The sequence below is a fragment of the Taeniopygia guttata genome, chromosome 4 (genome assembly GCF_048771995.1).
Source record: "Taeniopygia guttata chromosome 4, bTaeGut7.mat, whole genome shotgun sequence".
NCBI classification, from domain to species: Eukaryota; Metazoa; Chordata; class Aves; order Passeriformes; family Estrildidae; genus Taeniopygia; species Taeniopygia guttata.
Genome location: NC_133028.1, coordinates 49,839,667 through 49,862,881, shown reverse-complemented (window position 1 = coordinate 49,862,881; position 23,215 = coordinate 49,839,667). Strand labels below are relative to the sequence as shown.

Sequence of the window (23,215 nt, the reverse complement as noted above, 5' to 3'; positions counted from 1 at the left end):
GAGTCAATGTCATTAAATAAGAACTTTAAAACGGCGAGCGCCGTGTTTAAACCGCCGCACGCTCCTGGCGGACGGCGGAACGGCCCACAGCGACGGTGGTGCGGGGATGCGCCTCGATGTGCGCTGCTGAGCGGGGCGCACCACGCCGCGCCCGCACTCCCAACCTCCCCGGCAGCCGCCCCCGGGCCCCGGCGGGCGGCCCCACCCCATCCCCAGTAACAAAGGAGGCCCGAGGGGCGGCACGGCACGGCGCTGGGAGCGGACCCGCCCCGCCGCCGCCTCCGCCCCAGCCGGGGGCGCTGCCGCCGGCCCCGCGCCGCCTCCTCCCTCGCTGCGCGGCTCCCGCCCTTCCCCGGCGGCGGCGCTCGGTGCGGCCGGGCGGGCGGGCGGCTGTCGGGCGGGGTGTCTCCCGGCCGTGCCCGGATGTGCTGCCCTGACTCATAGCCCGCCGCACGCAGGCTCCGCGCCGCGCCTCGCTCTCCGCACACGCCTCCCGCGCCTCCCTCCGCGCCGGCGGAGAGGCGGCGGCTGCAGGAGCGGCGGCGGCAGCAGCAGGAGGCGGAGGAGGCCGCGGCGGCACCATGGGTAAGTCGCCCCAGCCCCGCGCTGTGCAGCCCCTGCCGCCGCCCCTCTGCCCCCGCAGGCCGCCGCCCTCTCGTCTCCGGCGGGCGGGAAGAGGCGGCTGGTGCAACTTTCCCATCGGCAGCGCCGGGGAGGAGGCTCGGGGCTCTGCCGAGCCCCCCCGGTTCTGCCGGCGCTGCCGCGGCCGCTGCCCGGCCCCTGCGGCGCAAAGTTTCCGCGGCTGCCGCTGCGCTGCCGCCGCCCGCCGGCTGCGCCCAGCCCGGGGAGCTCCCGCACGGCGCCCGCGGAGCCGGGGCTGCGTTCGGGGTTAAGAGGAAAGAGCAACTCCCCGGGTGCCAAGGGGGGCTCAGAGCAAGGAGTTATGTAAGGCACCCCCAGGACGCGTTCCCAGTTACTGTTTGCGTAACGGAGATAAGTTGGGGTAGTACGTTTAGATTGTTTTATAATCTCTGCTCATTGTTTGAGGAAGACAGGGGTCCTCGTATTTCTCAGTCTTTCAGAGCGCTAGTCGTGCCTAGAAATGCAGCCATGTTACCTCTCCCTTTTTTGTCTTAAGATTATAAATTAAGTAGTTGCACACTGATTGACACTTGTATGGAGTGCCCAACAAATGCCACACGAGACCAGGAAGCATTTGGATTTTCTTAACAGAGCTGCTGGTGAATTTCTATTGCCTTCTCCACCTCATCCTCTCGCACAAAGCTGCATCTCTCCCGGTATGAAACAGCCACCATAAAACAGTTTTTCCAGAAATCTGGCTGTAATGTAGATCCTAGGGATGGGTAGGAGGTACCCACGTTGAGCTGCCAAAGACCCAGCCACTCCGCCAAACGTGATGGTGGGATCGAGGTTGCAGTTCCAGAGGGCGAGGAACTGTGGTTCACAAGCAGACTAAGGAGGTGGCAGCTCCTGAACTCGGCTCGGGGATTTGACATCAGCACTTCCTGTGGCCTTAGGTATATCAGTAGTTTCTTGGCAGATCACATGCATCTTTCACTTTTAACTAGAAGTTTCTGTGGAAGGAAGTTGTTGCTGTGCCTCAGTTTTTCTGGTTGCGAAATGAGGTTAAATACTTATTTAACTCCTGTAAAACAGTAGAAAACCTTTGGAGAATTGCTCAGACTAGAAGCTGCCAGGGTAAGAAAGACGTGAGGAATAACTGTCAGATTTCATCAGTTAGGTTAAACTCTAACAATGTCGTGAAGATCTCTTTTTCAGGAGGCAAAATACCAAAATTTAGTTTGCCTATGTTTCCAGTCTCTATTCACAAAGTAAGACTATTAGTCTCATAATTCTGGTCGAAGTCTAGGTGTTTTGGCTTCCAAAAATAGTAACTTCAGGGCATCAACTAAAACCTGCTCAGAAAAGCTGGTGCAGAATGAGCACATCACTTCTTTTTGGAGGAAACTACACTTCAGTTGCAGGCACGTTTGTGAACAGCTTGAGAATGTGATACAAAATCTTGCTGCAAAAGTAAGAGTGTTTATAATTATTTTCAGGAAGATTGAAATAACTTGCCTGTATAGTCTTGTCAGCCCCTGTCCATAACTGCCCAGACAGATTGCTTGTGAAAATACTGAGAAAGGGTTTTTTGGGGCTTTTTCTATTCTTCGCATATCAGGGTCTGATTCCACTGTCTGTAAAATCGAAGCAAACTCTAAGTAACCTCTGCAGCAGCTCTTGTGAGCAACAAAGATTGAAATGTTTCACCTTGGCTGACAACTGTAGTGACTTTAAGTGTCTAAGATCTATGTTTAAACTTACACAGTCAATGCAGTAGATTCCATCATTCAGGTTATAGCTTTTTTTCTTGGTAACACATAGCATAAAAGCTGAAAATCCTTAGAATTAAATCAAGGATGAATTTGTTCTTCCAATGGCTTTTATATCTTTCCAGAAATCATGCTCAACAAACAAGTGTTTGTGGCAAAGAGTGCAGTGATATGTTACATTTAAACATATAGTCTTTTCAGTATGTGTGCAGGTTGGCGTAGTATTAACTGGTTTCTATACTGAAGATATAACGTGGAAGCCCAAGCGGGTATATTCTAAGTCAAATCAAAAGATTTCTCTAGGTAAAAATACTTGTTATACATACATGGATCTTCCTTTTCTTTACTGTATAGAAACAAGTCTTCTGCTACGCTGTTTCCATGTGTGTATTCCTCTGAAGACATTACCATGGCAGATGTTTCCTCCGGGAGGGTTGCTCTTTCCTCTCAGTAACACGAGTTCTTTCCAAAATTGTTACTTCTGTTGCTTGCATTTATAGTTTGTAAAGCTGTGTGTGCGTAGAGTTGGAACACTATTCAACTTCTGGCTTTGAGAGGTAGGTGACCTTAAGTAGAGCTGGCAGTAGAGAACTTAGAATACTTCAGGTGACATATGCACTGCCACCACTTTATTTCTGTTGTTACAAAAACACTTACAAGGCTTTTACGTTTCAGTTACTAATGTAATGCTGCAGTTTCACCATGAAGGGTCCCTTTCCTCAGTCAGTTCTTGTTTTTAACCTTGAAAAACACGACTGGTAAACTCGTACAATCACACTGTATCCAAGAAAATCTTTCCATTTTAGAGCAGTGACCTGTGGTGGTTATTGTAAGCAGGCTGCAATTATTCCTCAGATGTAAATTAATGAAATAAAAATTAGGAACTCTATTACAGTTTAACCACTCAGCAGTAATCCATTGAGTAGAAGATTGAAAAACACTACGTATGAGAGTTTGTATGCAGAATACAAGTACAGGATACAGTTGATTTCATGTCACTTACCACCTTGTTTGAAGTGTCAGTTACAGTCTGTAATAGTGAAAGTTCATAAAAATATTCTTCCATTTTGAGAGCCGTGGTCTTGTTAGCAGGAAATTGAAGGCAGCCTCTGCTCAGACATAGGTGTTCACTTGGGCAACAAACTGCATAAGCAGCCTGCTAAGCTATCTTTACAATAGTTAGCATTAAAGGCTAAATGACAAAATAGGTGAGATTCCCAGTCCATAATGTAGATGGATTTATTTTAGTAGTGTCCACTTAGTTATCTGAACAAAGACTTATATTACTTCTCTCCTCCCAGATGTACTCAGTTTTCCCTCCCACTTTCCCTGAAGAATTAGCACATGCAACCAGTCTCGTGGTTGTGAAACACTAAATTGAAACTGAACCATAGAGCAGAGTGTAACAAACCATTGCCTATCTTCAGGATGATGGTTCATGAATAGAGAAAGCAGGAAGATTTAAAGCTTCAGGCATGGCTGTAGCCAGTATTGCTTTTGGGAAGATAGAGTAGACCAACCTCCTTTTGATCAAAAAATTGTAATCAGTAGCTTCAGATGAGACAAATGAAAATTAATGGGAAAAAGTCTTCCACCTTGGGCTCTTTTGCTAGCTTTCTTTCATGAAATGCAAATCTGACAAGAGTTATGTCAATTGCACAAAAAGATAATTTGTAATTCTCTTAAAGTTTTTACTAAAACAATGAGACTTCTAACACCACCAGCATTTTAGTTCTAGCCAGCCAGAATACACCAGTTTAAGCCAGTATAAAGGGTTGTTAGCGTTTTTGAAAAAATGAGGCTGCTTTTAGTAAAAGTCTTCTCTTTTAGATATAAACAGAGAAGAAGCTGCTTTTAGACTACATCTCTTGCTTCAGTAATGTTCCTTGAAGTGTGCTTTTAAAGCAGCCAGAAAGGTTAGGTTACTTCTGACTGACCTTCCTCAGTGAATAACTGTTCCTGTGATCAGGCCAGTATTTGTATTCTTCTCTTACTATGTGAGGCTGAAACCAACCAATTTTGTCTTTAGCTTTAGGTTAAAGGCTTCATTCACAAGTATGTTTCCTGAGAACAGAAGAAATGTGTTATTTTCAGAAGTCTGTGAGGAACGTCTGGCTTTCTGTAGCATCAAACTGAAAGAGGAAAGGGCAGAAGAACAGCTGAAAGCTGAAGGAAACAAAAGCTGTAATAATGGAAATGAGAAAGCTACCAAGACAAGAATAGAAGAGAACAGAAATCCCTTAAGGGAAATGCATGAAGGGAAAGAAATACTAGAACTAAAGATGGATGAATAGAACGGAGGACAGAAATAGGAGGAAGAAAGAAGGAGGTCTACTCTATGTCCCTTTCTACATAAAGACAATAGCTAGGATAATGTAAATAAAATAAAAATATAATTATTACTTTCTTTTTTTATAATACCAATTGTATGCTGCTGACCGTGCTTGAGAAGACTCATTATAGTTTTCTATCTTTCTCAAGTAAAGCCGAATTATTTCTGGAAATTCTCAGAATTTAATTATATATAAATATGTAAAACAAAAAGGAGGTCAGCATAAACAAGTATTTGTTAAAAAAAAAAAGTAAAAATAATGTCATTACTGTTTGACAGGAGAATGCTATGGAGATTGTTCTGTGGCATCTGTCAAGGAGGTTGGTTGTTATCCCTTCTTAACTCTATCACAGGATGAAGTTCATGGGCATTAGACAGTGACCTAGTTACTTATGTAAGAAAAAAACCCCTTTTTTATTGCTGACCGGTCCGTCTGGGTCTGTTCACATGCTGTGCTCAAGAAAATGAGCATTCCTGCTGTCTTGATACTGTTGAAGGCATTAAGTTTTAGATGCTAACTTGCTTCCAGATTAAAATAGATTAGAAACTACATCTAAGCTTCTGGAAATTAAGTGTCTTGAAATGTTAATATGTGTTCTCCAGCTAATGGAGAAGTTTTTCTAATGGCAGTGTAAATTTTAATTAGACAAGGAGCTTTTCCTACTAAAGGATTTTATAAGTAGCAGCTTTCATTGGAAGAACAATCTCTCAGGGCCTCTTTTTGTTAAATATGGTATAGAAATTTTCTTCTATTTACAGATTTTATTATAGTGGCAACCAAATGAAATTTGTTGTGGTAGAGTAAAATGGTAGTTAAAAGCCATGTATTTCTGAATGTTGAAGTTCCTTTTAGAGCAGAAATATAGCTGATGTGTATTAGAATTTATGTGTGCTCCAGATATGCCTAATTGAATTTGTAAACATTCTGGAACAAGTGTCTGTGTTCAAGGAGCCTCAAAGCTATGCACAGAGCCTGGCCACATTTGTTCTGCCTGAGAACTGCACAGCTCTGGCTTAGGGAGCTTTGAAGTTGTGCAGAAACCCTGGTGATCTCATATGGTTCTTAAGCTATAGTTCAAGTAGGTTACAAAGTTGGCAGATGCCCAGAAGAATTTGTCAAATCTATAAACCAGATAACTGCTGTTCATTTTATCTCCAGGTAGAGGACAGAATTTAGTGCATGATGCTTTGGGACTTGCAAATAATTACAGCATGCCTTAACTGTACAAGTGTAAGTGTGCACAGGCAAGGCATGTGTCTTAGAAATATCTCAGATCTGAAGCACTTTCAGATACAGCTCCACAAATTATGATGAGAATTGTCAGGGAAAAAATGTGTGTATGTCTGAAGTAGTTGAAGTTAACAGTAGGCATAAACTGACAGCATGGATGCATGTATAAAGTTGTGTTAAACTTGACAGTTTAAAATAAATGAAATACTTTCATGATTTCTATTTCTAGGTCAGACAAATGTATTATAAAAATTACACTTACACATTTAAAAATCAGGGGAAATATTTTTTTTTTAAATCACACTCTTGCAAAGGAATTTTTTTTAGTCATCTACTTCAACATTAGGTCCCATTTCCTTCACATTTAACAATTCTACAAACTTACTGCCTCGTAGTTGTGTATTATAGGAGCATCTGAGGCATTCGTCAAAACACTGAGCTATTCATTGTGTTAGCACTAACTCAGAGAGGTTTACAGAAGTTAATCCGTGTTTGAATCCATCAGTTGGTTCCATCCACTGATATTTAGTAGCCTGATGAACACAGTGATTTTGAAGACATACACAAAATTTACCTATCATTTAAATTTTTTTGTTGACCCTTCCTATCAGTTGACTCAGGTTTGACAAGTCTTTTCAGCGTCTGATTAAATCCAGTTAATCAAGTACTTAAATTCACATGGTGAATCACAGCCTTTCTTTCAGATTTCCTGTCTATGCTCTGCAAATGTATTTGGGAGTAAGACTGGACAGAGAGATGGAGACTGGGATTGAAGGAGGAAAGCAGCTGAGTGTTATAGGATGGATGGTGTGAAGAGGATTGAACAAAACCCTTAGGAATTTGGCAGGGCTGCCAGTGAGCCTATGGGAAACAGACCTGTGCTTGGGAGACCTGGGGAGGTGACAGCTCAGCATCTTGTGGTCATCTTGAGTTCTTATTTCCACTGCCTGTACACTTATGGCCTTCATGATGTACTAGCATGGAGCATCAGAGCACAAAACCTGCATCTGAAAACCCTTTCCTTATTGCCTTCTCTATCTTTCAGCAATTGCATTCACCTTGGAATACATCCGTCCAGAAAGTACACCATGTACAGCAGGGTACTCACCTTTCTCTCATCCTGTCTTCTGTACATTAGAGGTCTACACTTGGAAGAGAGCTCTCATGCTCAGCACTTGGCAAACTCTGTTCTACCCCTTTTGCCCTTATTTATACCCAGGCTGGGAACTAAAATCCTACCATATGGATTAATTCGGTGAATGCAAACTGAAAATGCTGACAGCCTAGATCTTTTACATAAATATCAAAATCATACAACATGAATATCTGCAAGTCTTGGTAATCTCTAGGGTGAGTGAAGTATTTGACTGGGGAGCTCTGCCTGTTGCTGAGGGTGCCTTGCTCTCCAGCAGCTGGGAACTCCTCTTGGGAGCATATTTAGAAATGCTTCCTGTCTTTGATGTTTGATGTGACAGTTCAGTGACTTTAATTAGACAATTTTAACTTTCCTAGCCTTAAATGCAACCTTTCACTTACCTCTCCTTGCTGAGTTCATTCACATATCCCTTTCCTATGGAGAAATTCCATCATGTTCACTGTCAATAGCACCCAGTACCCTGCAGGCAAAGCTTGAGTTCAGTACTGCCAAATAGCTGCTTTTGTTACATGAAGGCTTTGGAACATTTCCTTAAATCAAAATACTGTTTTATCTTGACAGCAGGAACAAAGCATAGGAAGAGAAAAGCGGGATTGTACACATTTTTCTTATCTAAATCTTCCCTGTCCACAGAATGTTTAACTTCCCCCTGCTGGGCCTTTGGAGGAACTGACTGAAGTCAGTCTTCTGGGTCTGCTCTATTGGTGATAGCATCTTCTGTATCTGACCACTTCCTTCACTAGTCCTTCATGTGCACTCTGGGCATCGCTGGATCACTGGTCATGGTAGAGCTCTGTTGTTTAAATACCTGAGACACCCTGCCTGAACTGCCTGAGCAAGTTAAGAGGCAATGCAGTGTGTGAATGTGACCCTCAAGAGGAGTGGCAGCAGCAGCAGTGTAAAATTATGAGGCACTTCCATACTTACTGTTCTTTCTTTTTTTCCTTCTCCCTCAAGTGGCTGGGAGCCACAATTTTTCCTCCTTCCTCTTCCTTGCTTCTGTTGAATGATTTTAGGATCACGGTGTTGTTCTGTGGGAGAGGAAAAAAGGACAATCAGAACAGAAAACCAGTCTGTGAATACATTTGTTGTAGAAATGTCTGGTACAATCAAATGAATTTAGAAATCCACTAATACACTTTATACAAATACAAATTTGCTCTCATCCTGCAAAGCTTGTCAGCCATTCTTACGCGTTTCTCTGCAAAGCTCAGGGAGAACATATAGACATGCTGGCTCCTGCCATATGGAATTACAGGAAAAGCAGGGAAGCACTGGTGATTGAGAGAAATAGGAGGAATGTGTATGTAAGGAGATGCTGGCAGGAATCAAGCAGGTTTGGGGGGGCAAGAGGGTTGGCTTTTTTTTTTAAGCTTTTGCAATGAAAATCCCGTCACCCATTTACAGCAAGATAGCACCTCCGTTGAATCAAGCAGAGTAATCAATTTATGTGCAGTCGTGCCCAAAATGCAGTGTACACTTTCCAGGCAAAGCCTACGTATCTCTAGCTGATGTTATAATGTATTTATTCAATTCTTTTCTAGTTTGCCTAATACTCTTTCTTTCCTCTTTGTACTCTCTTTTCACAGCATTCCTATTCCTTCAGACTTCTTTATTTTACTTCCCAGTTTTCTATATTGTCTGCTTCCAGTTACCTATTCTTTTCCATCTTCCCTTCCATCTCACATTCTCTCCTCATCAGGTTCTTTATTAGTTAAAAATATGACAGCTTCTTTTACCATATACCCTTTTCACCATCTTTGGTAGGGAAAGAATTGAAAAACTAGTGCTCGGCTTTATAATTTCAAGTGTTTTGAAGTGTTTTAGGTTGTTTGTTTTTTGTTAGTGTAGTTTTTTTTTTTAGTTCTTTTTCTTTGATTAAATATCAAGTTATTTACAACCAGCTTAAAATCATGCGTTAGTTCTGCCTAATGTACAATAGGTGCATTATATAAAAGAATGTATCTTGTAGGAAAGAAACTGTACAGAATTGAGCCCTATTTGTGTAAATGCTATTTATACAGCATTCTTGTACCCCCACAAAGCCCACACTGAGCACCACTGAAGTCATTGGGCTCCTGCTTCATTCACTTGGCTGTGCTACAGCTTCAACTGTCCTGTTTTGGTGAAAGTATGTAAAATGGCATGGGTGACACCACCCTTTCATGGCATAGTAATACTGGCTCCCCAGTTGATGCAGTTGGGGGAGGAATGCAGACATTGAACTGTTTTTGACCATCAGAAGCACTTTTTTCTAGGAACTTTCTGTTCCTAGAAATGTGCTATACTAATACATAGCCTCTGAAGGAACTTCCTAAATGAAGAAAGAGCTATATTTTATGATAGAGAAAACTATTTGGTAAACTTGATTTTTCTTTCAAATTGATGGAATTATGTAGTTTATGTAATTTGTTATATCAAAGAAGAAACCAATTTAACATGGAGATCATCATGTTAGAACATCCTCCTGTAAAAGGAACAGTAAGCACAGTGCCACAAGCTATTAATTTACATACAGTGACCTTTGTTCTATCTTGTAGCAGCATAGAAAAAATACTGCACTTTCAGAATGAAACTCACTTTGTAGCCATTAGGTGATTGCTTTTGAAGTTTTCTGATATTCCCAGAAAATGTTAAGAATTTCTCTTTGCGAGACTTTTACATATTATGCATCTAATCACACACACATTAGTCTGGACACTTACTTCTCCAAAGGCAAGAACGGTGGAAACAAACAAAAAGCAATTCAGTAGGTTTCTTTGGAATGCAGCTTCATCCCAGATATGATCTGAAATGTCTGCTTATCTTTATGAAGGTCATAACTTCTCCCTTTACAAGGTATCACAGTTCTTTTTTCTGCTGTTGAGAACAAGGTAGAATTTGAGACTTCTCACACAGTCTCTGGAAGAAACTGGTAGAGTTCTCTTGTGAGCATAAAATTGAAGTTCAGTGCAGGCACCCAGCTCAAAACAGATGGCTGGAGAGAGAAATGCCCTAGATAATGCAGCACTTCAGTTAAGCAAGGGGTGGCCTGTTTTATGCTTTCTTTTTTTTTTTTTTTCCTTTAAATTGATACTAAATAGGCTTTCTAATAAAAAACAACAGCTGTGGACTACTGGATTGTTTTTAGCCTACTTTTAGCTCTTCCACTTCTAAATAGTTTTCTGTACTTCAGTGATTACAATAGTGAGGTATCTCTGGGAAGTGAGCACACCTAGTAACTACTTGAACTACTTTATTTCTAAAATGAGAAGTTGTTATCAACAAAAGAGCATGTTTGGCTGTACATAAAGAACTTGCTGGATTTTTGAAAGCTGATCAATAGGTACATTTTTAAATTACTTCGTTTTGGCAGGTTTTTTGAAACACAAGGTTCTTCTGCTTGACCATTTTTATTTTTTAAAAAAATATATAGATAATCCTATTGGTTTTTTCCCATCACCAGAAGTTTATTTTTTACAGTCCAAGATATACTGAGGCGCCTGCTTTCAGATTAATATTAGACTGTCTTTGGGCGAAGATGTAAACCTGAGATCGAGGAGTAGATACCAAATTTGAAAACTCAGAAATTCTTGCAAGCACCTGATTTTTAAATTGCTTTTAGCTCTCTGACTTCTTGCAAAAGCAGCCTTATAATTAAAAGGCCTCTTCTGAGCTGGGTCACAATTTGGAATGAAAATATTTATGTTCTAACAATATTTGTTTTAACACTCATTTGTCAGCATCTCAAAGAACAACCAGAATGGGGCTTTGATGTCCACTGTGGTGTTGTGTTTATGTAACAGATTCTGTACCACTTGGGCTTTGATCATGTAGCCCGTGTTGGTGTTGGACTTTGGTTAAATTCTAACTTTCCAAGGCTCTGTAAAGTTTAGAAGCCCAGTTCTGCTTGTTTAGGTGAGCATACACTTCTGTTCTGTATCTGAGGAACTAATTTGTTCCCAGAATTCAGCATATCATCTGAATCTTTTCATTCTAGATGTTTCTGCTGCTTCATCTAATGTAATTTAAGGGTAATGCAAAACCATCAGGCAAAAAAAGTGTGGTTGCTTTGACATGAAAGATCTGTATGCTCAACACAGCTTATCAAAAGGCATTGAGGCATTAATGTAATGAAAGTAAAACTTACATTCAGTGCTGAGACACGACTTCTTTGAATACAGAAAACTCTTATCAAATGACAGGTTTACATGTGTGTTGTAGGCTTAAGCGACGCTGTATTGCAATGCCTTAAATGACCTGGTGCAGAGCATTTAGAAAAGGTAATCTGTTGAAACCAGCTTTGCTGCTGAAACCTCAGTCTAGTCAGATTATAGCCTCAGTTCCCCATTGCCCTGTATTATGCTTAGAGGCTGCAGATTTGATTTACGATAGTATTTGGGCCCAAATTGTAGCTTTTGTATTCTGCCTGAGCATATATGACCATAGGATAAGGGGTAATTAAGTGATGCATAATAAAACTATGGCCATAGTGCCTTCATATTTGAGATGACTTGTCAAAGTTTCATGCTTAAATACTCATCATGGTTTAGTAGAATTAATGGCTTTATGATCTACAGACAGAGGGTTGTTTTGTTTTTGGTTTTTTTTGCAGTGACTCACATTTATGGAAGCCAGAAAAAGTTGCAGATGTTTAATACCCTGGAGAATTTGTGGCACAGGGGAATTAGTTGTATTCTCAAATGGCAAGACAGTTCAGTGTATCAGGTTGTCAGATAAAGATGAGAAAATATGACTGCTCATGTATTAGAGAGAAAATGTAGACATGCCAGCAAAGGGTGACAAACAGTTGCTGAAAAGATAAGAGAACTCAGGTCCATCTTTAAAAAAAAAAAAATCCCTTGAAGAGGTATCTATAAGCATTAATTCATCTAAATAACCTTTTAATTGCAAGAGTGAAGATATTGTTTAGTTGTGTAAAAAGTGAAGCAGGTAAATAAATCCAAGCTTAAATTCATCCCACTCCTATCTTTTTCTTTCAAAAAGGAGAAACAAGACCAAGACAGTGGATTGTAAAAAGTTATCTTCCTTTCTGCTCCTATTCTCATGCAGGATTTAAAGTTAACATATTGCAAAAGGTTGTGATTTACCCAGATGGGGAAATAGAAATTAAGTGAAAACTAGATTTTTACCTTGAACTCTGAAATGTGAAAGTAAACAAGGAGCATAACAAATGAGAGGCAGGCCATGCAACAGAAATATTGGTTTGATACATGTGAAAACTTTTGTTCCTAAAATGTGGTTTTGTAGTGTGACATTGCATCATTAATAGAGATTTCAAGATGCAGTATGTGTCACAATGACAGCTAGAGGTTAACTCAGCATTTTCAAAGGCTTATGTTCAGAACAAAACTTCTTATTCACTTCAAAATATAAAGTTTCTAGGTATTATGTCATTATATATGCATCACCTCCTAGCAGTTAATAAGCTGTGAGATTCCTAACTGCTTGCTTTAATAGGAAAGTGGAGAGTTAATATACTTTTGCAGCTCTAGTAAGCAGTTTTGTAGAACTAGTAAACAGTTCACAAAATAGCCTCTGTGTTAGAGGTTATTGCATTCCATTTGTGTCATGTATACTGTCATCTCAGAAATTCTGTGGAATTTTTTTAAAACCTGAATCCACATTTTTAATGCATTCTTTTTCTCTTCAAATATATAAATAATTATTTCCTCAATATTTCCTCAATATCGAAATATTGTAACAGAAATCAAGCCTCATTCAAACTCCTTTTATTTTGCCTTTACAACTGAAGACCACAGTAAAAGAGAGTTCATCTTCCGTGTTCTTCAAAGTTGTGCTTAGACCATTCTGGAATAATATGAAGGACTTATCAAGTCAAGCTAATTTTAGATCATAGTCACCAAGTTGCATTTTCCTAGTAGTAAGACTTAACTTGCATGGTATTTCACAATCACAGTCTATCTTTATATATATGGGAGTTCAAGCAGTACCAAAACTTCATACACTGTTGAGTAACTACCATGATAAATGAATCATAATAAAAATCTCATACTAAAAATTAACATATTGTTAGCAAGTGAAATGAAATAATTTTAGATGTAAAAGGAGTACTTTTTACTTGTGTTTGGGACCTTTTCTTCATGAGCCCCAAACTGCTACCTGTTTTGTAGAGCAAAAGAGTACTTTACCTGTTTGGAAAGAAAAGGAAAAGATTTATTAAATGAAAGTTAGATAGCAGGAATAGTCAGATGAGGAATCTCCCATCTGTGCTGTGCTAGTATTTCGAAGGACCAAGCAGTTACATTTGTGACACAGCAAGACAGGCATACCTGTGTGTCCTACTTGGAGACACTGTGATAGAAACAGTGAAAGTGTTTCGAGATGAAATTTGAAACAGGTTCATGGAATCATAGAAGAAATACAGAACCATAATTTGGAAGGATTTTGAGGTGGGTGAACCAGGTCAGCTATGACTGTGTAGCTACTGCTTGAAACCTCTGGGTTCTGTAACATCCCGTCAGGTAGTTCCACGCTTCCTCCTTAGCCTCCTCTTTGCCAGACTACAGAGGTGCCCAAGCTCTTACACATCATGAGTTGTGGGAACATGACCATTTTGATAGTTCTGATCAGTTTTGCAGTGTCCTTCATCTGGGACATAGAGACCCGGACACAGAATTGTGGGAGACACAAATCCTTGCAGGTGTCAAGCAGAGCTTCAACGTGCTGGTCACGCTCCTGATGTAACCAATGTACAGTTTGCTTTGTTTACTTTGATAACATGTGGCTGCCTCATATTTTACTTGGCATCCCCTGTAACCCTTTACAACAGTGTGTTCTTAGCCTGCACTAGTGCTTGGGATTATTCTGCTGTAGCTGCAGAATTTGATACTTACCCCTGTTGAACTAAAGGAGGCTTCTGTTGATCCAGTCCCCAGGTTTCTGGACAGTGCCTCTGGACTCCTCTTCGATATGCCAGTTGTTTCTCCAAATTCAGTGCTGTTTGCAAAGATTACAAATGCGTATCTGCCTTCAGGCTATAGTGGTTTCAAGCACAAACTGCATACTCAAAATCTGCTGTTCAGCTAGTCTGAATAGGGCTGGCAGATTTATGTTTGACTTCTTGATAGTATGTAAAGCAATGATAAGCCCTTCATAACTGTGACTCTAGGAAAACTAAAGTTTATTTATTACCTATAAAATACAAAACCTATTTATTTATTAAGAATAGTTAAAGTCTATATATTTGAAAAGTTGCCTAGGAATGTTCGTTGGTTACTACAAGTAACTGTGCCTTGTACTGACCAGTGTTACAAGTACACACAAGTTAATGCAAGTGGATTGAGGATGGCAAATCTTTGTCTGTACACACCCAACAGACTTAATTCTGCAAAATCACACTGGGGATGAAAGATGGATTATCAAGTGTAGCCTAAATTGGATTTCAGCTCTTTCTATGCTACATTACTTACTTAGTTGATGAAGAAATGCATTCAGATTGACTTGCAGTAGCAGTTAATGGGAATCCAGTGGGTCCAGATCTCCCAGTCATTCTCATGAAAGCCCTACTGAGCTCCTGCCTCATCTACATGTTGTTGATGTAATCTTTTTGGATTTTAATACAGCTTTCAGTGCTGATTCTATGACATGACCATGTTCCTTTCCTGCTAAGCAGGGGAGAGTGCATGCCTTTCATTCTCTGACATGAAATATGATGAGGCAGAACATGTACTTAAAAGCTCACCTGAGTCCCACATTTCAGTCATATCCACACTCTGTCTGTTGTGGGCCGTATCTGTGTTAATTAGAGAAGTAAAAGCATTTGCACAAATTAGGTTCATTTATCCCAACACATTGTGATTTTACATGTGTAATAGCACTAATTTACTTTTTTAGCTTTGGTAATAAATTTTTGGCAACCTGGAGGAAAAGGAAGCTTTTCCAAGATAGATGAATCTATCCTTGCAAAGTCCCTTAGCAGCGTCTTCCAGTTTTTATTCTTGTAGAGCGCCTATGGTGTTGATTGTAGAACAATCGAAAGTTCTGCTCAGCTAGATCAGAGGATAGTTCCTTTTGACAGAGGCATTTAATACTTCTCTAGTGGGTTATAAGTGGACTGTTTTGCAAGAGATTATTGCAGAAGACAAACTTCAGTCTAAAAAAGGTAGTGATGATCAGATATGTTTCCTGGGATATTTTAGATTTTTTAGCACAGTAGTTTTTAGTTCCCTCTCTCTGGACTTTCCTATACCCTTTCCTGCAGATGAGTCTGGCTCTGGTTACGTGTGACAGTGCTGACTGTGGGGGAGTACTTAGTCTGAGAAGGTCTGATACCTAGATAAGATATAGAAGGAGATAAGTGTGTCTTTGTGCTGGATTTAAAGCAGATTTGAAATTATCAGCAGTAACCAAGCTACTATTCATTGTGCCCAGCTGCTTGGTTCGAAGAGCCCTGAGGAAGGAGAAAGACTTTTTATATCTTGTTCTTATAGCTGACTTATCAATTTTGCTGATAAATGCTGCTTTAAGGATCAATTGCTTACTGTAATAATTAATAACATTCAATAACTTTCTGTATGATGCTTTTATGTGTTAATAAAATGAAGAGGAAGACTGTTTCACCTGCTAATGTTCTTTTAAGTTTGTATTCTCATATGCAGCTTCTGGGACTAAATAGGATATGGCCAGCAACAAAGCTGCTTTGCTCTGTGCCTGCTGATACAGAAACATCCTTTTCTTTTATTCATTTCATTAAAATATCAGCATATCTGTAGTAGTTAAAATTGACAACAGCTTTTGGTTTGTGCATTAATCCACACATTTATTCCATGAACTGTCTCTAAGCTTTACCCTGTAAAGTGTGACAACTTCTGAACTATTGTTTTTTCTACTTCCCCTTTCTTCCACTTTCAGAAGAATTATAGTAGCGAACAAAAAGATGCAGGTGAAAGGAAACAACCACAAAACTTACTAGGAGAGAGATTCTTTTATCAACTATGGTCCCTTTGTGGCTGGAATCTGTGGGAGTTATATATGCTGAACGAGAGGAATTTCTTTGGTGTAAACACTCTAAACAGAGGGTATAGAAAGGAATGTTCTGTTCCTTAATGTTGGTGCAAGATGCAAGTGGAGGATGGCCTAGGGCACATTGGTGAAGTTTTTCAGACTACCGACGGACCATTGCAAAGATTTTTAGTGCCTCTTGACTATTTACCAGTCCATAAATAAGTGCACTCAGTTATGCCAAAGGCTGCAACATCATTGTTACATCCTTGTTAAGCTGGACAGGAATTGCCTCAAAAATCATGCTGGGTTTTGACTTCTGTTGTTTGTGTCTTCCTTCTGAAGTATCACTGCATCTTTCCTTCCTATTGGCAAAAGAACTGGCAACTGATCAGTAGCTCAGTCCTCCTAAGAGTCTGTATAAAATAAATACCATGAATATCCTGGAATACTGCAGTGGCAGTTTCTCTATAGGTGCCTGGTTAGGGGCAGACTGCATTTCGCATATGCTCTGAATTTTAGGTGCTGGTTTCCAATGTGGCGTTCAGAAACCTGAGCCAAGAGTTCTGGCTGTGTAAATAAAAAGTGCTTGGAGAGTCCAGAATAGGATGAACTTCCAAGCTCAGCAGGAAATCACCCTTAATTAATATGCATGCCATTTTCTGATCAGCATGATTTCTGCCTTAAGCCCAGGGCTTGAAATTATTTCCTAGAGCTGGATGCCTTCATGTTTTCTAAGGAAGTTTAAAACCCTTTTCTTTTCAAATGTGAATGGAGGAAGAGGCACAAGTGGGTTACCAACTTTGCCTTCTTTGGGACAGACACATCTTTATGGAAGAAAGAGCTCCAAAAGTCAAAGCTTTTCCTCTGCCTGAAATTGAAGCTGTACCCTCAAACCATCAGGATGTAAGCCCAATAATATATGTGTTCATAGTGTCTTGGATAAGGCATATTTTTTAAAGGTGAAGGGTTTTAGTTCCAGCACTTTTTCCTGTGACTACTCATTTGTTTTATGCAATGACTGTTTAATATAGAATTATAGAGTTGGTTGGGTTGGAAGGGATATCAAAGCTCATCTAGTCCCAAGCCATCTGCCATGGGCAGGGACACTTTTCACTAAAACAGGTTGCTCAAGCCCCATCCAATATAAAATATGTCTCAACAGAAGAAGTGAGAGGTATTTCAGTCCTCACACAAAAAATACAAAAATCTGATTTGAGTATGTTTTGGAGAAATTTTGTTTAAATCCTTTCAGGTAGAGGATAGCATTTGGTTTGTTTTCATGTTCACACTAATGTGCAAAAGGCACTTTCACATTGTTACCATGTGCTTTGTATTGAGATTATTTCTCCCAAGAATTCCTCTGTTACCTGTGCTGATAGGACACACTGGAAGCAGAACCTAGAAGAGCCTTACCTTCAGAGACACCAGTAAGAGTAATATGTGAATATGGTTAATAAGCTGCCTGAGAGAGCTAAGAGAGTTCTAGATTTAGGCTTAAGCTATATGCATGTGGAACTTAAAAGGAATCTGGTGCCTGGTAAAAGAGTCCATGGGAGGTAGGCTTCCTACAGTCATCTCTGCATATAAACTTGATTTTTTTTTCCTCCCCTATAATTTAAGGATCAAGATCCTCATGGTTATCAAAGGGATAAATGTCTCTGAGAGTGCAAGTGGGCATTCTTGATTTGGGGACATAGCATGTGCAATTTTATCAGGTTGACACAGATCCTTGCATTGCTTGTGAAATGTATCCCAAGGACTTGTTTGTACTTCCCATCTGCCCTTCATCCTTGAGACCTGCAGATTGTGTGCAGAACCTGACCCCTTCCAGTTTCTGTCGATGTGACTCTTTACCTAGTCTGAGAGATGGTTATTAAGCAGAGAAAGCAAAGCACTCCTCCACTTTGCACACAGTCAGATCCTGCTTGTGGGGGAAGCAAATGACTTGCAATTTAACCTAGTGAGTGGCATTTTGCAGCAATTTTTTGTCTTTAAAAGATACATTTATTTTTGAAAAGAAAAGAAATCTTACTTGCCTTTTTTATTCAGCTTCCTGTAAATATGTATCTCTTGGGAGTATTTCACTTGTTTTTGGAATGTTGCCCAAACACAGTTGATTGAATGGAGATTAATAGTTTAATTAAGAGATTTAAGACATATAAAGTAGCCCTCTCTTTTTGAGATTTTTTTTCCCCCTGATTTATGCTGTCAGATCTTCTCTCTCCAAAACCATATTTTCAGTGCCTACCTATTGCATCATCTCACTCATTCAAATGCTCATCACAGGTTTTTGAAGCAATACTTGAGGACTATAATGTTTGGATTGTGATTTACCCAGCTGTGCCCATGTACTGTAACGTGCTGCATCAGAACATCAGTATCATGTTTACTGCATTGCCACTCTTGTATGAATTTTACTAAATAAAGCTCTTAAAGGCTGGGCAGAGGTTAATGATCACTTGAAACTATAGCAGTCATGCAGAATACTAGTGGATTTTGTGACAATTTTTGTTTAAAATAGGGTTATACTGAACAGTTTGTGCACCGTTTAAATTTTGCCATCTGATTCTGCAGTTTTGTGTCAGCCTTACATGAAGACTCAGTTGAATCCTTTTCCTTTAGAGAGGATCTGAGCTGATCCCATCACTGCAGCGTTTTTATTGATGCTCTACATCTTATGCATTCCTAGGTGAAACTAAATAACTGCATTAATAGGCAGCTGTTTATCACTAGAGGGATTAACCACAGATGTCTGCTAATCTTAATAATACCAGACTTAAAGCGATACATGATATCTATAAAAGTGAACTAAAAACATTTTGGCCTTAAAAGCTTATAGACAAATGATGCTGACAATGTAGCCTTCAATTTATGATATGTGGGCACCACAGTCTGCCTACAAAGTGCATATTGTTGATTTTGGACCATTTTAGTAATTTTCACTAAACTGCTAAATTGGAGGATTAGTGGCCTTTCACCAGCCAAGAAGCAGGGATTTCCAAAACGGTCTTAATTTCCTCTGTATCCCTCACTGACATTAGAGAATACTAAAAGCCTTTTGCTCCAAGGCGTGAGAAGTCTGTCTTACATCTATTGGCCCTTCTGTGGTCAAAGGGAATATTTTAATTACAGGTCTTAACAATTGTGTGTTTAGGTGGAAAAGTGCATTTTTATTTGCTATCTTTCTCTCTCAGATTTTCTCCTTGGGACAAAAATGCTTTGATGAATGTAACGTTAGGATAATACAGGCAAACAAGTACTTACAACCATAAAAGTGTTTGATTGTCAGACATTTGTAAATAAAAGGGTTTAGAGGTGCTTATTAGATTTGTAACTAATCTGTTTCTAAGAAACTTTCACTGAAAACCTAACAATAACACAAATGGCAGGTCTCTTCCATTAGGAACTTACTTGTACACACTCATCAAATTCAAACAGTGTGTTTTCAGGGTCAAAAGATTTCATTCATGGTTTGTAATCATCATGCAGCTCATAATTAAATTAGGGAATTTTGGGGAAAAATAAATAAAACCATATTAAATGCAAGGTTTGAAGTCCTCTGAGTACACCATTAATCACCATTAAGACTTTGTATCTAAGGAATATGTACCCTTTGGAACATCATTGTGAAGTCCCCCAGTCTAACAAGATGCAGAGGCTGCAATTCAGCCTTCTGCTGGGATAGAGAACTGGGGGAAAACTGTGTGTTTCCATAAAAAGATAGCTGCGGGGATGAGTGTAGTAGATCAGCTGGTTTAGGATATGTATCTTGTCAAGAAGGAAAATGGAACTTGCATGAGTGTGTTGCATAACAGAATGCTTTATGTCTTTTTAATTAGGAACTGCTAAGCTGATATAATTGCTACCTTTTAAGTTTTATTTTATTTTATATTTATATGTTAAATGTAAAAGAATAGAATATAAAATGACCTTTATAATTATATCAGGGTAAATACTTACATTCCTTGCTGAGATTTCATTGAACTGTGTTGTGTGAGCCCCAGGCTTTTCAATATCTGGTATCTGTTCTGTGTTGGATGTCAGAGATGTTTCTCACAGAGCAGACATATGAAGGGGACTCTTTCAGCACCAGACACTGTGGTAGCAACTGCCACAGAGAAGCCCAAGTTGATAGCTGGACTAGGAGAAAATGGGTTGCTAGAGTGTTCTGATCAACCTTGAATTTAAAATGAGCTGCTAGAAGACCCAGCAAACAAGTCAGTTTCTTTGCCTGTAAAAGAACTGGGAAATTTAAGTTATTAATTTATAAAAATTTAAGATCTCAGAGCAGGAGTACAAAGGCAGATTCCATAAATTATTTCAATTGCATCTTCATTTAAGGTGCCAAGATACCTTTAAAAATACAACACTAAACAAAACAAAAATACAGCACACAGAATATGCATAGAAACATCATTATGTTCTGTTATTGGATCTATAATGGTCTTTCCTTAAATCTTAATGGATTTTCCTAGATTAGTGTCTATTTTCCACTGTTTAGATCCATTTTATTTTCTGTAGTAGATTGCTCTTTGGGTTCTAATCAAATATTATAGCTTTGAAGATTGGAGTATCTAGTTTTTATTAAGTGCAAACTAAAGAATTGAAAGAGAACGTCAAAGCCAAGTTCTTTCTGTTCAGATCCTTCACTGCACTTAGTTGAAATGCCCACAATTTAAACAACAGTAAAAATAAACAGTAAAAATGTTTTACGGGTTTATTCCCTTTATTATCTCATTGTATGTCAGGACCTTAGAGTGTATGCAGAAGTGTAAGACTACTCAGTTACCCATCTATAAATAGTGACAGAATCAGACCCTTACATGTATAGTGAGTGCTTATCCTACAGAAATTTAAGACATAAATTGATTTCCTTAACAGATTTTATACTTGATTCAGTTGAGGGATATGAATGAGGAGAAAGCGTTACTAAACCACTTCAAGTAACTAAAATAGCATTCTTGTCTGACTGGATTTCTTGAATTCCAGACAATTGATTCTGGAACTGAGAGCCTGGTGGACCATTCAGTGTTGTTTCACCTGTCCCTTTTGGCTCAGTATCATGCAGAAGTGGATGACCAACATTACCCCTGCAAGAGTTGTAATATATTGAATCCTCCCTGATAATTTCCCTGTTATAATGATCGTTGAAGGCAATAGACCAGGTCAAGCAAGTTCATTATTATGTGTTAATGATTTACACAGCCTCATCACATGGACTAACAGCTTCACACAATAAATGAATAAATTATTGATAGCATCACCTAATACAGCCTCCTGTACCAAGCTGGGTAACTTTGAAGCTGGATTAGGTTCACTTAGAAATTTTATTTTTTTTTTAATGGGGGATGGGGTTTTTTTGGCAAAGCAATTTTGATTTTCCGATACAAATTTGAATATAAATTACAGTGTGAAAATTATTTTTCTGTATTAAATACACATCTTGTATCACAGTGTTGAGAGAATGAATCCAGAATAGATTTTGGCACTAAAAGATATAAGGATAATATACACTGAGAATAGTCTCCATCTGCTGCTGAAGTCTCTCTCATTGCCCAGAGTGGTTCTTGGGATTTTTTTCCCTTTGAAGATTTTTGTCAGTGAGCATTTCTTTAACTTGCTGTCTACCGAGACTTCAGCTCCCTTTCCCCTGCTCCCGTTCTGTTGGCTCTGAGCAGGTTGGGCAGATACTTACTATGTTTGCAGTTTTAGAAAAACCAGGCACCAAGTTTTCACTTTCACTTTGTATTTGCCTAATAAGGAACTTGGAGCAGCAGTAGACTGAACAATCCTAAATGTTAGAAAAAAAAGTATAAACCAAGCAACACCCCAAAGCAAAACCTCAGCAGTTTACTTTCAAGGTTAGTTTCAAGATTGCATACAAGTAAACTTGTTAGAACCTAGCCATCTGTATAGTATTAGGTGCATATTTGACAAAAAAAAAGGTAAATGAAAAAGCTGTCAAATGACTCTTGAACATTCAAACGGCTTAAAAGCTCTTTGTGTGGTAATGTTGGCACAGTTCCTAAGTGACCAGATGGAATTTTATTAACAGCCAACAGGACAAGGGCTGAGATTTTGTTTCTTAACTTACTATTTTTGAAACGCTTGTAGAGGATGTGTCAGAAAGCTTGATGTACTTTCATACTACGCAAAATTACACATACACCTTCCCTTAATGTGAAGATGAAGACTGCTTCAGAGGTTGTCGTTTCTGTAAGGTAGATAAGAAGAGAGTTGTGAGATGTATGGTAATTGAGGTATCACTGCTTTTTAGTGAATTTCAGAAAGGTGTTTTTATATGCACAATTTGTGGTCATATTAAAAACAGAACTTTCTGATTAATAGACTTAAAGAATGTGTTTTATAAAAAAGAACACAATATACCTAAGTATTAAAAAGACTTGATTATTGATATCAATAACCACTGGTAATAGTGATGTCAGATTTCCATTTAGGAATTCTGGCAAACATTAAGACCATATGGATTTATGTGACTCCTCCTTTTCTGGCATCATCATGGATTTATTTATTGTCAGTAAGAAATGCCTGAAAGCTGAGAATCTCCATAGTCTCCAGTAAATGACAGGATGACGATTGCCCTTACAGGGAGCAGCTGAGGGACCTGAGATCTGGAGAAAAGAATGGCATGAGGTGACCACATCACTCTCTACAACTCCCAGAAAGAAGGTTGTAGCAAGGTGGGCATCAGCCTCTTCCCCCAGATTACTGGGACAGGTGGAAATGTTGTCCCAGTCAAGGGACGGCAAGTTGTTGTCAAGTTGTGTTGGAGAGGCTCAGGTTGGATATTAAGAAAAATTTCTTCATTGAAAGCAGGAAAAGGCTCCCCAGAGAAATGGTAAAGTCACCGTCCCTGGAAATGTTCAAAAAATGGATGCATATAGCACTTCTCAAGATGTTTTAGTGGACATGGTGGTATTTAGTCAAAGGGTAGGGTCAACGATCTTGGAGGTCTTCTCTAGCCTCAAAGAGCCCATGATTCTATGACCTTCAAACCAGACAGCCTAAAATAAAAGAAACAAAATCTGTGGACTCATGGTCAGCCTATTCCTTTCAGGTGCTTCCTTTCCATATTTAAGGTTTTTAGGGAACTCATGGTAGCTAGAAAACAGCTGTCTAGACAGAGATTAGTATTTCATAACATCTGACAGAAG

At 39.4% G+C, this 23,215-nt stretch overlaps 1 protein-coding gene across 7 annotated transcripts in view; it reads left to right on the top strand.

Annotated features, from left to right (window-relative positions):
* Positions 1-305: 305 nt before the first annotated feature.
* The window catches only part of RAP1GDS1 (Rap1 GTPase-GDP dissociation stimulator 1), a 90,088-nt gene continuing 67,178 nt past the window's right edge, over positions 306-23,215 (top strand). For 2 of the 7 annotated variants that reach the window (XM_072928561.1, XM_030271693.4), the window contains exon 1: positions 306-585. In XM_072928561.1, coding sequence (XP_072784662.1) covers positions 582-585 — 4 coding nt within the window. In that variant the 5' untranslated portion in view covers positions 306-581. The remainder of the gene's footprint in view (positions 586-23,215) is intronic. The other 5 variants (XM_030271691.4, XM_030271692.4, XM_030271697.4 and 2 more) reach the window with 5 other exon arrangements.